Source organism: Lytechinus variegatus, chromosome 6 (assembly GCF_018143015.1).
Source record: "Lytechinus variegatus isolate NC3 chromosome 6, Lvar_3.0, whole genome shotgun sequence".
Taxonomy (NCBI): Eukaryota; Metazoa; Echinodermata; class Echinoidea; order Temnopleuroida; family Toxopneustidae; genus Lytechinus; species Lytechinus variegatus.
Genome location: NC_054745.1, coordinates 43,511,095 through 43,526,474, shown reverse-complemented (window position 1 = coordinate 43,526,474; position 15,380 = coordinate 43,511,095). Strand labels below are relative to the sequence as shown.

The 15,380-nt window shown below is 35.7% G+C and overlaps 1 protein-coding gene across 1 annotated transcript; it reads right to left on the bottom strand.

Moving 5' to 3' along the window:
• Positions 1-1,725: 1,725 nt before the first annotated feature.
• Positions 1,726-15,228, bottom strand: LOC121417877 (MAM and LDL-receptor class A domain-containing protein 1-like). The gene is made up of 13 exons (XM_041611610.1): positions 15,193-15,228; positions 14,297-14,553; positions 13,644-13,734; positions 12,454-12,591; positions 11,738-11,938; positions 10,566-10,715; positions 8,974-9,114; positions 7,397-7,519; positions 5,696-5,829; positions 4,758-4,875; positions 3,500-3,912; positions 2,508-2,595; positions 1,726-1,748 (listed from the first exon to the last, which is right to left on the bottom strand). The coding sequence occupies exons 2-13, from the start codon at positions 14,543-14,545 to the stop codon at positions 1,726-1,728; spliced, it is 1,869 nt and encodes a 622-aa protein (XP_041467544.1). The 5' UTR covers positions 14,546-14,553; positions 15,193-15,228.
• Positions 15,229-15,380: the final 152 nt, after the last annotated feature.

Below are 15,380 nucleotides of genomic sequence, written 5' to 3'. Positions count from 1 at the left end.
ATATTTGTGCGGAGGGATTGGTCAATCTCTTAAAGTAAATTGGTTCCAAATGGCACACAAAAAGAAAAAGCCTTCCACAGAGGTAAATTAATTGACATTTCCCTCACTGAAAATTTATCAAGCCCAAGAACAGGCAAGAGATTTCCAACGGTAAAGGATGACAAAAAAATATATTATTCTAATAATGGATATATACTTTTCATTAAAAAAAAAATTGTTTCAAGGCCTTGATTATGTAGATAATAATGATTGTATGAAATCGTCTAAATTTCAATATTTTGGATCATTTATTTTTTACATTCTAAGTTTGTAAGGCACTGGGGAACTAAATAATTACCGTATAGTCAATGAGATAAATATACATGTATTCAATGAGTCAAGGTTAAAAGTCAAATAGCACACACGCACACACACACATACACACATCCACACACGGTTTTATATCACAAGTGGAAACATGTGCATTAGGTAGTAAATAGAGAGAACAAAAATAGATGAAATAAAAGAGTAAATGAATCAGAATAGTTTGGGGCAGGAGTAAGCCTTAGTTATATTTACCATTTCTTATGAACAAAGGATCACTGTTACTTAGTGTGACTTGATCTTCTGTATACACAGTCAGTTGACCCAAGTCACTGCCATACATATGATACCAAAACCTCAGGCATTCCAAATCTGTATCTAGGTAGATGGGACTGTAGAGAAGTGCCTTAGAACCAGTAGCAGCAGTAGAAGCACTCACGTATGCGTAGTAACCTTTTGGTAGAGAAAACAATAATTGCAGACTCAAGACATTATATTACTAAAGCCGTGGTGTCTGTCCAAAGCTCACTGTGGATTAAAGAATATGAAATAAAAGATGGACAGCTATCTCTCGTGGTCCTGATAAGTCATCTGTGCTAATTTTTTCAGTCTCGCTGTCTTTAAGGTATTGCTCAACTTTGTGAGCAGCCGATTTAAAAAATTCTCAAACCAAGATGAAACATGTGTACAAGTGCATGTATTAGAACTAATAAACCCTGAAAACAACCATTGTTGAGAATGAAAAGCGAAAACTACAAGGCAAACCCCGATTTTGTAAATAGGCGTCTTATAGACACCTAAATATTGCACATAAGTGTATGGGATAAAATTGAGATGGTGTTTCCGGTCACTTTATATTTCAATTTTTGAAGCACTAAATAATTATTTTCGAACGCAATTTTTTTTTCTGGGCTTCGTTTTTGTAAGATATCACAGACACAGGTGACAAGCGTGACCTAGCTCAGATTTTTTAAAAGTCAAACCAATGTTAACCAATCACTTTAAGCTAAGATTCAAGCAAGAAAGATACCGGTAATCTTACAGTGCTTTTCAGGACTACACATTGTCCAAACCCAGACCCAAACTACCCCTGATGCTTCCAAATGGTATTATTATCTATCATTTACCAAACGAAGTGCCTGTTGAGTGATCACGTGATGGTCCAGTGCCGTCACTGGGTGTTGAACCTGCATTCCGTAGCCACTTCCACGAGCTAGATGGTTCTTGCGTCCAGAAACAAAAATCGACCTCGAAATCACACTCAACTGACAAAAAAAGGAAAGAAATCAATACATGACCATACAATTCATGCCTTATTCATCACTATTGATACCAGCATGTACTATACAAAATACCTGGCTCATCTTACCCTTTGTCCACTTGGTGAACGTTTTTTTTTAATTTGTTATACAAAATTTTAATTTACTCTGCCGTCACGATTTCCTCTGCAATTTAAACAGTTTTGTGAAATTGAGCGAACATTTAAAGTATTCCACATCCGATTTTGATGAAATTTTCAGTCTTCTGCTTGTTGGATTTTTCTCTTTTTATTTAAATAAATTTTTTGTTGGGGTGGACTTGTCCTTTAATCGTGGAATTATGGTAGTGATCGTGACATATCATTTAAGATAAATGGCAATCCTACTGATCTAAATGTTTTGATTGGTTTCATAATTTTCGCGATCCGTTAATAAGGTAAATCACGGCGTTGGGAACGGATTGCTAGACAATACGAAGGAGGCATTTCGCTGATTATATGCACTGTGGACATTTCACAGCTTATATGGATATAATAAATTATAATATAATAATAGACAGTTCTTGTATAGCGCATAACACATTATAAATAACGTCTCTATGCGCTTCCAAAGGACTTGGATATTATTACCCTGGCTTTAGCCCCGCAGCCTTTTACAGCGCTGGGGCATTTCAAGGAATAAATTCCTGCCAGGTACCCATTCACCTCACCTGGGTTGAGTGCAGCACAATGTGGATGAATTTCTTGCTGAAGGAAACTACGCCATGGCTGGGATTTGAACCCACGACCCTCTGTTTCAAAGTCCGGAGACTAATCCACTGGGCCACAACGCTCCATAATAATAAGAGGAGAACCCCGCCAAAAAGAGGAAATATGCCATACGAATACAGCCTTTTTTTTAGTAAAGAGAACAAAAGAAACAAATGTGAAAATAGGAAAATAGTACCTTGTGGAGGACATACACCATCGTATAGATTTAGATCATCCAGGGCGATATCACCATATTGACCTCCATTAATACCTTCATAGATAATCTACAGAAAAACGAAAGGATAAGAACAACATGCATCATTAAAACTCTCAGAACAAAATAATGATTCTAACCATACTTTACCGAGTCTACCCCAATCAGATGCCTCCATTAATCAAACAAATTATTTCCAACCAGGTATCAATATTTTAAACCTTTCTGATGGGGATGGCAAAGGTAGTGGATGAGAGTGCTGCAGTGGGACCTGAACCCCGGACCTTCAGCTCACATTTCTTATCGATATACCTATGTTGGCATTAGCTGGTATTTACACGTAGCATTTGATTTGAATGTATGATCGGAGAATACAAACGTCTGGATTAGGTGGTAATGGAAATTGAAGTGGCTAACTATTCTGTCGACTACCGATTACTGCTCAGGAACGACTTTTCTTGCCCTTCCTTGATAGAAGACACCCACACTGAAAAAATGTCCTTGTGTAAACCTATCATCACGCTGTTAAGCTGTAGGGCCCTTCGACGGTTTTTTTTTTTACTGAGAGTGTATATTTGAAATGTAAATAAAAAAAACAAAGTGGGTTTCACCGCAAATAATCAGATCATTTTGGTCCAGAGAAATTTGGGGGATAAAAAAAGGATTTCAGTACACAAAGTACGTTATTTTAGTTACATTCAAACTTTTGATACACCTACCAGAATTCCAGGGGGCGCTGCCTATAAAAACATAATACAAGCAGCCCCCCCCTAGCAAAAATGACCATGTTAACATGAAATCATATCTTCATAAAGTCAACTTTGTGGACTTAAAATGAAAAACATTGTTTCACTGATTTTTTTATCAGGAATATTATATTCATATCATAGAACATAAGGTAAGCGCGACCTTTGCCATGTCTCAAAGATCATGCAAACTATTAACGTTCCAATCAATAATATGCAAGCATTTACCATCCAGTTATAATTCGTGGTGATCTCTTTCTCTGCTTTGATCCATTGATTCCCTTGTGAACCATACTTGGTAAAGATGACATCATCCTCGACCACTCCTGACTTGAACAGCCTCAGATACACGTTCAATCTATCAACTTCCGCCCCGTACATATGATACCAGAACACCAAGCACTTAGGTGATCCCGTGCCGGTCGGGTTCTGTGTCGGAGCTGCAAGCTGCGCCCTGTCGCCAGGGGTACGGCTTGTTGAATCTATGTAGACGTAATATCCGTTACTGTCCCCACGGGTGTGGTCAAAAGATGGACCGGTGCTTTCAGTGTCGGTTAGCCAGAAGGTTCTTGTCCAGTCGAATTGGTCACTATCAAGTTGGGTGTATGAGCACAGGTTGCTTTCGAATGTACAGGCCATTGCTAAGAAGAAGCAAGAAAGCGATATGTTGTAATTTTGAAAAAGGATCAAAACCTGCAAATTTTATGCTTTATTTCAATGGAAAATATTCCATTTTCCAAAATGCCACATACACTGTACCTAAGGCCATATCAAAACAAAAAAATATCTATGTTCTCACTTCGATCATTTTGCAAAGTCCTTTTTTTATTATTCATCTCCTTTTTCTTCATGATGAACAATTGCAAATACATTGGTAATGCATGCATCTTTAATTTCGAACACCATGTCACTTCAACCTGGGGACAGGGGGGGGGGTGATTCTCTGGGTCCATAAGACAGGTTGTGTGTCACAGATTGAATGTGGTTGAACCATTATATGGAGAACCTTAGACTTTGAGCAGGGCTATCAAGGAACAAGTTACATCTCTTTTGGGAGGTTTATCGTTATAGAAAGGATGAAGAGGGTAATGTTCTTGCTTGTGTTGACACCTCTGTTCTGATGTGTAGAGGGGCAATATGACACAGTAGGTGAAGATCATCTTCTTACACAGTGAATAATGTGAAGCTGCACTCCCTAAATTTGTTGTATAGAAAGGAGAGACCTGCGGGTCACATTGATTCAGTTCGCTTTTTGCTTCCCAGGCAAAGGTGACGCCAAACAAAATAATAATGATAATGATTCATATTGTTAAAATGTTTGAATTCTACAGTGAGTAGATAATTTCATATTTTCCTATAGATTGTAAATACTTTTTCGGGACACATGGTGGGACATTGTCATTTTTTTTTTACTACAGTTTGGAGAAATTTATCGACTATTTCTTGAAGGAATACATTGACGATATATTATAAGTGATAAACTTACGAACTACTGGTATAGCCGTTGGTCCTCCTCCATCGCTACATTCTCCTATTTGTATATCAATGTCGTCCAATGCAATATCACCCTCCGTCCCGTCTGTACCAGTAGCCCTAAAAACAATCTACGAACCAAAATAAAGCCATAAGTTTTTGCCCGTTCATTTTCACTTAAGGCAAATTAAAGGGAAGTATGCAAGAGATAAAAAAAGATTATTATTAAACAAATGCCCATTATACATGTATTTTATAAGAGTTTTGCCAAGGAGAACATCATATATTCTATTGAACTGATTATAGGGCACCAATGGCAGTCATAGCAGTGCGATCTGCATGACTAAGAAACAATGTAGGTACATGAAGTTCGCAACAACGTGAAAGGGGCATTTGTGAAATATGCAAAGTAAGCATAAATTGCATTCTAACCAGAAAATCCCCCTGAAGCAATCTACCCCTAGTTTTGACGAAAAAAGAATGTCTTATCCTAAAGAAGAGGATTGAGAAATTAGAAACACGAATTCATTTGTTCTGGTATTTGTTCTAATATGTTTGTAGGTTTAAATCTAGAAAATCTCACTGTAAGGTTCTGTGTATGTGTCTTACAGGTAGGTTTTGAATGAAGCTCATGGCCATTGGAAGCGGGGGTACTGGGGGCGATGTACCCATCCAAAGATTTGCCTTGAGGTGCGGTGTGTGTTATTAACCATTGAGAACATTCACCTTCTTGAAATGAGACAGGCATGCTGAAAAATGGAAATTTTATCCAAAGTATCTTCAATTTGAGATTTAAAAAATATCCTTTGTTTTTCCTCCATTGTTTTTTTTCACCCCAATCTGCTTCAATTTGTATGAATAATAAACACTTACAAGTGACTGAAAAAAACCCATTCCATATTCATAGATGACTCCTGAATTTGGTAAGAAATATTTTATTGATGCGCGTACCCTGAATTCTCGACCAAACGTGACGTCAGCACTACCCATGATCCATACATCCCCTTGTGAACCTGATGTGCTCCAGATAGGGCCAAATTGTTGGTCATCTTCATCCATGGTATACACTTCTAAACTACCAACAGCTAAACAACATAATCAAACAAAAACAGAACCCCCGAAAAATTGAATATCACAAGGATCACATACATGTATTGTTTCGATGCAATGTTCACTACATGCTATATTAGCCCCCCTTCTACATCGGATGCGTGTTAAAATTGTTCCATAACATTTGCTCCCGCGACAATTGCTCAACATATTTAAAAGACAAGTCCACCCCAACAAAAACTTGATTTGAATAAGAAGAGAAAAATTCAACAAGCATAAAACTGAAAATTTCATCAAAATCGGATATAAAATAAGAAAGTTATGATATTTCAAATTTTCGGTTGATTTCACCAAAACAGTTATGTGAACGAGCCAGCTACATCCAAATGAGAGAGTCGATGATGTCATTCACTCACTATTTCTTTTGTTTTTTACTGTTTGAAATGTGAAATATTTGGATTTTCTCGTCATTGTCATGTGAAATGACGTTTCATTCTTACCTGAACACGTGGAATTCCATTATTCTAACATTTTGTGCTTCAGGCAATGAGGTCCTAATCGTCAAATTCGTAAAAATTGAAATATTGTAGAATTAAAACAATAAAAAACAAAAGAAATAGTGAGTGAGTGACATCATCAACTCTCTCATTTGGATGTAACTGGCTCGTTCATATAACTATTTTGTTAAAAATAAGCGAAACTTTGAAATGTCATAACTTTCTTATTTTACATCCGATTTTGATGAAATCTTCAGCATTGTGCTTGTCTGATTTTTCCCTATTGATTCAAATCAACATTTTTCTGAGGTGGACTTGACCTTTAGTGGAATAACCAACTTCACCCCGGTTTTAACAATATTGTACCCTATCCTGAGCCTGACCCTAAACTTAGCATAAAACCATATTGCAACCCCAACACTATGTTATAGACGAAATGTAGTTGGGAGACATTTTCGCCAGAGCAAAAGTCGTGTCACCGTTGAAAATGATAAGAGATGCAATCAGGGAAGTATGTCATAAAGAGAGAGGAGACAGGCCAAAGGTAAATTGAAGTTTTGTGATGCATCGCCACAATGTTTAGTTATTGCTAGGGCGATTTTATGAAATTTAATATTCAAGGCGAGGCGTCGCTCTGCCCCACTTTTACCTATAACATAAGGTAGTAAGTAATAAAATTCAAACTAAATATACAAATTCGCAGTTCGCACATTGACGAGTAAGTTTGGTCAAATGATTGTGCATTTATTTCATTATTTCAAATTGTAAAGAAAAAATATAACGGATGCAGATATGAAATACAACAGGTAAATATAATAGCACACCAATTGACACTTTATGTAGTTAAAATTGAGTTCATTAGCATGGTGTTGTAACAATGTTGACGAACTGTTACCAGTCGCTAGTTGACAGATTGATGTTTTTGTGGATCTAGTAAAAAAACTAAATTCAAAAGAATATATAAATAGCCCAACCTCAAAGTTGGTGTGTATCTCATTGAATATTAAACCATCATGTCACTTTAGGATGAATTACCTTCTTTTGATCATGTGCAGAATTTTCTAATCATTCGCAGAATGGAACTACGAAGTGGCTGAATACTTACCATTGCCAAACATATGGTACCAGAATGTGAGACATGATCCTGAAGACGCGCTGAGGATTTCACCGATCAGGTCCGCCCAACTATTCGATACTCCGTTATCTGCTTCAAAATACACGTACATCCCTAAAAAACCCAGAATATATAACACATGATTTGAAATATCGATAACTAAGCTGTCGTTAGCCCTTGTGTACAAATATATCAGAGATGAATTCTTGAAAATGCTTAACGTACCTCATTGTAATGGTTAACAAAGTTAGAAAATCCCACCAGAAAATTAACATTATAAAACTGTTCACGTCCTGCAATCTTTTAGATACCTAATTGTGAAGTCATGTGAGGAAATATTGCATTGAATTAAAGGGGAATGAAACCTTTGGAACAAATAGGCTTGTGTAGAAACAGAAATATCAAAGAATAAGAATAAGGACATTTTGAGGAAAATCAGACAAATAATGAGAAAGTTATGAGCATTTGAATATTGCAATCACTAATTCCATGGAGATCTTCCCATTGGCAATGCGACAAGGATGTGTGATGTCACTGATGAACAACTTTCCCTTTGGTGGACTATAAAATACCCTCAAAATGTCTCTTTTTGCTTTTTTTTATGATGATACAAACTCTCTATCCATGATGTATTCTTAAAAAAATATGCGTTACATGCCCTCATGTAGAAAGAACATATGATCTATGGATAGATGTGATAAAAGAGGCAATTCAAGTGAAATATAACCTAAGGTAATGGGTAGAGTTGTTCACAAGTGACATCACACATCTTTGTCACATTGCCAATTTGCTATCTCTATAGCATTAGTGATCGGAATATTCAAAGGCTCATAACTTTCTCATTATTTGTCCGAATTTTCTAAAACTTTCATTGATCCGTTTCTTTGACTTTTTCTGTTTTGCACACATGCTATCTTGTTCCAATGGTTTCATTCTCCTTTAAGTTTGTTTCTCAGGGCTCGCCGGACATTGTAGTGATGATGTGTACATTCAACACTCAGCGCACCAGTCACTGCATTTTCTGGTGGGGCTAAACAATTAGCACCACTAGAAATGAAATAGATAAATTCAATTCAATGCGACACAGAGTGTGAACTCCTCTCCACACTGCTGGGATCGAGCATTTGAACAGTGCGAAATCTATGATGACTTAATTTTATATGTGAACACGCTGCAAACCTCTCACACTGAATGTTTCAAGTGTGGACATTGTTTTCACACACTGTTCACACTCGCTAACAATTTAGGATTAAGCACAGTGTGGAAATGGCTCCTCCCTACTTTAATCCGAGCATTTTATGTTGTGAATTGATTAAAGAGTTCAATTCAGCAAGTATTGTATTACCAGTTGTTGAATGCTCTGTACATCCATTTATCTCTTTACTTCTTTGTATCTTCCTATTCCTTTCTCAATAATATATTAGTATTATTATCATTATTATTATCATCAATATATCAATATTACCATTTTCATTTGTACATGTAAATGATGTCTTATGTCTTTTATGACTTTATATCATAAAATTGGTTCAACCGATAAAATAGTAATACTACCTTTACACACTAACCTTGTTCAGTTCCCGTTGTGTGATCAAATGAAGGTCCAGTATATGGTGATGGAGTTACGCCGTTATTGCGTAACCAATCCTTAGTATCTGTTTCTCTTTCATCCGTCCATCCACATTTATCTTGCTCGAAATCGCAGAAACCTGGGTGAGTAGAAAAATTGTAATCACTTATCATACCTGCGATAAATGTTCGCAAGTTAAGATATCTTAAGATACCAACAGAAAACAAAAAAGTCGTAAATTATTTGGTGCAACGTCATAAGCTGAAAATTTGTGCTTACAATAAACTGGCAACACAATTTTCCAGTAAAATATATCTCACGAAATACTATTTCTCGTGGAACACCTTTTTCATGTTACATAACTTATACTATTTGTAATCATTTTGAAAAAAAACAAACAAACACAATCAATGATGGCTCTCCAAATAAAAATCATGATTTACCCCTGCTTGTCTTTTGATTAATTTATTTACGTACTAGAAATTGATACTAAAATGACAGTGCTAACACAGTGATTTTTTCTTGTATGCACGCAGGTTTAAAATTGAATTGAGATATTTATATATACATAATACGAGTCTTCTGATCTGAGAATAACACTGTCTTATGATCTCGCTTCACTTCATTACTGTACAATTAATACTACGCGAACTTACGTTTACCATGTTAAATTTAATATCATTATCATTATTATTTTATTCGGCACTTAATCGAAAAGAAAACGTACAATGCAAGATTGAGAAATATTACAAAAATACAAATAGTTTTTAGACCTTTTCTCACCCAACCAGGAAGCCAGGGTAGGGAATAGGTCAACTTAATGGTCATGGCCCACAGGCCTTCCCTCCCACACCCGATTGAGTGAAAAAAGATCATTACATATAATAGGGTTACAAAATATAAAACAGGTAGGTTGCACAAGAAAAGGAATCAACTTACGTTTAACATAACCATAAAAAACTTGAGCATTTCTAGTATGACGTATTTCAAGTTTTAAACATTTTCATAAGCAACTCCATGTATGTGGGTATTGGTTCACAGAGCCGACGATTATTGGATCGTTTGACACGTGTGAATCTCATTTTCACATAATTTGTTCTATGTGCACACAAAAAACGAGCGCTCTAACGTACATGTAGTAAATCTTATATTTTGACGAAGTATACACTGTATTATTTCTTTCACTTTTCTTTTCACTAGTGCAAGGTGCACTAGCCGTTTTAAAAAGAATACTATTTTGTCATAGCTACCTGTTCTGGAGCAGGATTCATCGAGGACGAGAGAAAGTGTGCACCAGTGATTCGTTTTTGTTTAAAACAATATTTCTTCATGGCTACGTTGGCCTGGTGCTGGATTTGTCCAGGACTAGTGAGAGTGTGCACTAGTGATTAAAAATATATTGCTTTGCCATTGATACCTGATCTGGTGCAAGATTTGTCAAGGACTAGTACAAGCGTGCACCAAGGATTTTTATTTGAAAGAATATCATTTTGCCAAGGCTACTTGGCCTGGTGCAGGATTCGTCAAGGACTAGTGCAAGTGTGCACTAGTTATATTTTTGTGTAAAAGAATACTATTCTTATTGGGTACCTGGTCTGGTGCAGGAATCATCGAGGAGTGAGAGATCATCTATAGCAATGTCACCGTAGTTACCAGTCCCGAGGGTGGCACTCACCACAATCTGGTATGGATGCGATGGTATGATCGATGCACGAGAATAATGCCATATATTCTCATGAGCTGTATAGAAAAGAGAGGACATGGCATCGAAGATGAACGAGGGGGAAAGAAAGTGGGAGAGGAGGGGGGGGGAGAAAAACATGGACAGAAAAGGGGTATAGAGAATGGAGTGAGGAGGCAGGATACAAAGGAGAAGAGAGAAAAAGAAGACAAGAAAGAAAAAGTCAAGCACAAAGAGACAAGAGATAAAAGGGAGAGAAGAGGAGATAAATGGAGATGGAACAGTAGACAGTATTAAATGAAAATAGAGAAAGAGAGAAAGGGATAAGAGAGAGAGAGAACAATTAGAACGGCGGAGAAAGTTGGGTAAAGGACAGAAAAAAACATTTTTACGAATAGTGTAGTCTTGCATCCTGATTACAGATTTTTATTCATCATTATTTAAAAAAAATCTATTTCTTAGCTTTATTTGTTTTTAATTAGCTTCGTGACATTTCTTGTTTAATGGGGACGCACAACAAAACGATGTTAAAACACTTGCATTATAGTTCCGATAAGACATGCATATACTTGCTCCCAAAAACATCATCAGTGATATTTTATAACGGTGTTCGCACTTAGCACGTCTGATGTCGACGTTTTCAGGATGGTGGCTAATATTATTCAAATGCGATCTAAACAGGTAAAATTGTTTTTACATGTATGTACTAATAATTGAGCAGTAACTAAATTGAAGTTTTTTTTTTTTTGGGGGGGGGGAATTACGGGTAAAGGAGAAATTTAGTAACGCTTTCTTGAGACACCAGATAAATTAGTGGCTTCAAAATGTACAGGAATAAGTCTGCTTAGTAGTAGATTATTTGATTTGAATTATTCATTTTCCGTTCACAAAGCACAACAAAATCAAATTACAATACAGAGTCAAATTAAAGTAAAATATTAATTGGAATAATGCATAAGAATTAGAAGGTATAAACAATGAGAACTAATGCGAAGTAAGGAACTAATGCAAACTAATTGTGTATAGCCGTGCATAAATTCGTGTTAAGAAAAGCTACATGAAAGATCATCGCAAATCAAACCTTTCGCCTGCCATATGGTAGTCGATATCTCCGAGATGGTGTCATAGATGAGGATCTCTAAAGTTCCTATTTCATCCCCATAGATGTGATACCAGAATGTAAAACATTCACTGACTGCTGCTGGATACACCGGACTGAATAAACGGGCTACTTCACCGGCGGAGCGGGGAGGCTTGGCCGTAGACACGTAGGCAAACATACCTGGTGAGGGATCGAAATTAAGGAATGAATGTTTCATAAATCTAGTTGTCCGTGAATCTATTGGTATCATTATTTGAAGGTAAAGTACTTAAATGAATGTATAGATGAGGATTGTAATTCATTAACTGACGTCAAAACAGTATCATTTAAGTCAAATTTTGTTTGAATGGCCCAATTGTGAAACAGCCTTGAAGCTGAATAAGGATTTTACCATGAATGAATAAATGAATAAATAAATCTCTCGATACATCAACCTAAGAAATTAATTAAAATCAATCAATCAATCAATCAATTAAGCAGTTAAACATTTCAATGACTGTTTATGTCCTCTTTTCATTTTAATTGGATGCATTGCTAATGTAATAGAAAGTTGTTTGTATTTAATGTAAAATAAAAGTATTTTCTGTCGTCGTATATTAGATATATTTTAGATTCATCAGCATGAAACTTGCTCTCGGCTTCGACTCTGTAGTTTACCACTAAAGTGCATCCAATGGTATATATGTAAGCCATACCTAGATTAGTTCCCATCGTATGGTCTATATTAGGTCCTGTGCCTTCCGCAGGGGATCCGTTGTTACCGATGTTCCAATCAAAATTATCATCATAATCTTGTGTCCAAGAGCAATAGTTAATCTCAAAATCACACGTTCCTGCAAACATACCAGTTACACAAATATGAAGATCAATATAATCAAAGTAACGTACATCACAGAGAGGATAATTATAGCTCATCTAAAGACGTTAAAGCAGTGGGAATTATTAATAGAATACACATGATAAATATTTATATTAACAGTTACCATAGACTACAATTTCAGCTTTGGCCTGCTACCCCAACACCAAGAAGTAAGTTTTTCATTTTTTTGCTAGATTTTTACGCATCTAGAAGAAAAGCATATCCTAAGCTTTAAAATGATATATGACATATTAAAATGGATAGAGGAAAAGGCACACAGGTTATGTATTCTACACGTTATATGCAGACTAAATTAAATGAGAGCTTGAAAGAGAAAACAAGGTTTCAAATTCGGCGTTCACTCAAGCATGATATATGCACTGTGCGATCTCTATAACACTTCCAAGCAGTCCGCAAAATAAGATGTCAAAAACCCACTCTCTTACATTTGTATCCTGCTTTATATTTATCTTTACCAGTTTAAAAGAAAAAAAAGATAACTCTTTCATTTAATTTCTGTTTTATCTGTATTATTGCTTTCTCATGACCAATTTTATATTTGGGCCGTTTACAGAGGACCTTCCCTGGCGACCTATTGTTTGTTTTGGGATGTCTGGCCACAGCCAATCTTAAACCTTTCATTTGCCAACAAATTTAAAGGACAGGTTAAAAAAAATATTGAGAGTCAAGAAGTCAACAAGTTCATCCCCCAAATCAACTGAATCATGATTAATACGTGCCTGATAATAATGGTTAAAAAAAATCACTGATTTTCCCCCAATGCAGGAAACTGATTCGTTCTGAGAGGGTATCGATTCATTGTCATTAAGGTGAAAGGTAGATGTTATTATCGAACTGAAGAAAAGTAGCAAGTTTCTTAAAAACATACTTTTAAGAATCTTTGACTTGAAGATATAACAATGTTCTTTTTCCCAATGTAGTCATCTTTAGATACTTGAAACTAGAATAAATGATAACGTGGGAAATGAGTTAGCCAAGAGCAATGAGAAAAAAAACCTGACTTACGGTGTGCAGAGCATGCGCGATCTTCAACAATGACGTCATCGATAGCTATGTCTCCGGCAGCACCAAGTCCTCGATATGCTTCAAATGTGACCTGAACAGTCGCGGAAAAGAACAGCGATATTGAATCTGAAACACTTTCATTTACTGGTGGAACATAATCCCTTGAAATACATCTGTGTCTCAATTGTAAGAAAGGCTAAAGCCTGTGTGATTTTGGTAATCAGTTATTGTTTTAACAATCTGACGAATATGTGACGATAAAAGCTATTTATTAATGGCTATTTCCAGTATCATAATTAACGTCATTATCACTATATTTGAATGTTGCTTTAATTTTTCTTCATCACCATCATGGCGATCTTTATTGTGTTATCATTGTCAAAATGATTAAATTAGTTATAAATCAATTGAAAACAATATTTTTTTTTTCATTCATGTCCCTTATTTTATCAAATGGTAAAATTTTAACTTTAAAAGGGGAAAATCACTTAAAAAATTCAATTATTTTGATACTTAAAACGACAATAAAGGTCATAATGATATTTTTACTTCATTTTATATTCGCTAAGGTTATTGCGTTTCATTAAAAACATGACTTCTTTATTAATGAAAGCAAAGGTATAAACGAAAAAGGTATAAAGTTAGTTACTGACCCCCCATGCGATGTTTGACGTCACAGTCCATTGCGCGTACTTCCACTGGTTACCCTGTGTGCCTTGCCGTTTGAAAATGGGCGTGGCCAGACTACCCTGTTGAATGTAGACATTGAATCTGTCTACATCAGGTCCATACATGTGATAATACCATGTCAGGCAAACACCGTTTCCATTGGTAGCTCGCTGTGGGTGGGATTTAAGGATTGCTTTCTGACCGTCAGCTGGGCCATCTGCTTCGATATACATGTAGTAACCTACAACCAAATACAAAAAGAAGTTTGCAGCAGTGATGTGCGCATTTCATGTTCAAAGATAAACTAAAGTAGTTGCAGTAAACGCTGATTTAGTGAGAAAGTCTTCAAAAGAAATATTATACAACTCTCCTTTGTATGGACTACTTCAACATACATTATATTACAAATTATTGTCGCTAAAAAAGTAATAATTCATGTTTTGTACACTGTTTCTTGTCAGATGATGTTGCCATGAATGTACTCTGTATATTTTGTATTATTTTCTTTATAAACTATTGATCAGGAATTCCAATTTGAATAATGATTTTTGTCATTATTATGTTATTGTTAATGTAAATATATATATATATTTTTCATAATATATGACACATAATGTTTATAATGTACGTAAATATTTATGTCATAAGTATTATTATCATTATTAATATTCTTACTGTTGTCAATCTCTTTGTTACATTAATATCAGTGTTATCATAACCATTATCATCATCAGTGGTTAAGACTAATCTTTCAATATGAAGAAAGTGGGTTCGATTGCCATGGCGTGTTTACCCTCGCTAGAATATGACGTTATCATTAGTAGTAGTATCATTACTAATTTTCACGTTTAAATTTTCTGTAAATGGGACCAAAACTGACCTGTGCCGGAAGTATGATCAAAGCGAGGTCCGGTATGAGAAGAATCTGTTTCTCCTCTTGCTCTGACCCAATCAAAATCATCTTCATCTGGAGACGAACCTTGCATGTAACCGCATAGACCATCTTCAAAGGTACAGCTTATATCTAGTTTAGAAAAAAAATGATGCAAGAATACAAATGGAAGCATG

Coding starts and splice junctions, on each gene's coding strand:
- LOC121417877 (XM_041611610.1), bottom strand. CDS start 14,545: ATGTATATCGAAGCAGATGGCCCAGCTGACGGTCAGAAAGCAATCCTT. Junction 12,592..13,643: donor TCGCGCATGCTCTGCACACC/GTAAGTCAGGTT, acceptor GTATGTTTGCAG/GAACGTGTGATTTTGAGATT. Junction 9,115..10,565: donor TGATTCCTGCACCAGACCAG/GTACCCAATAAG, acceptor CTACTCACCCAG/GTTTCTGCGATTTCGAGCAA.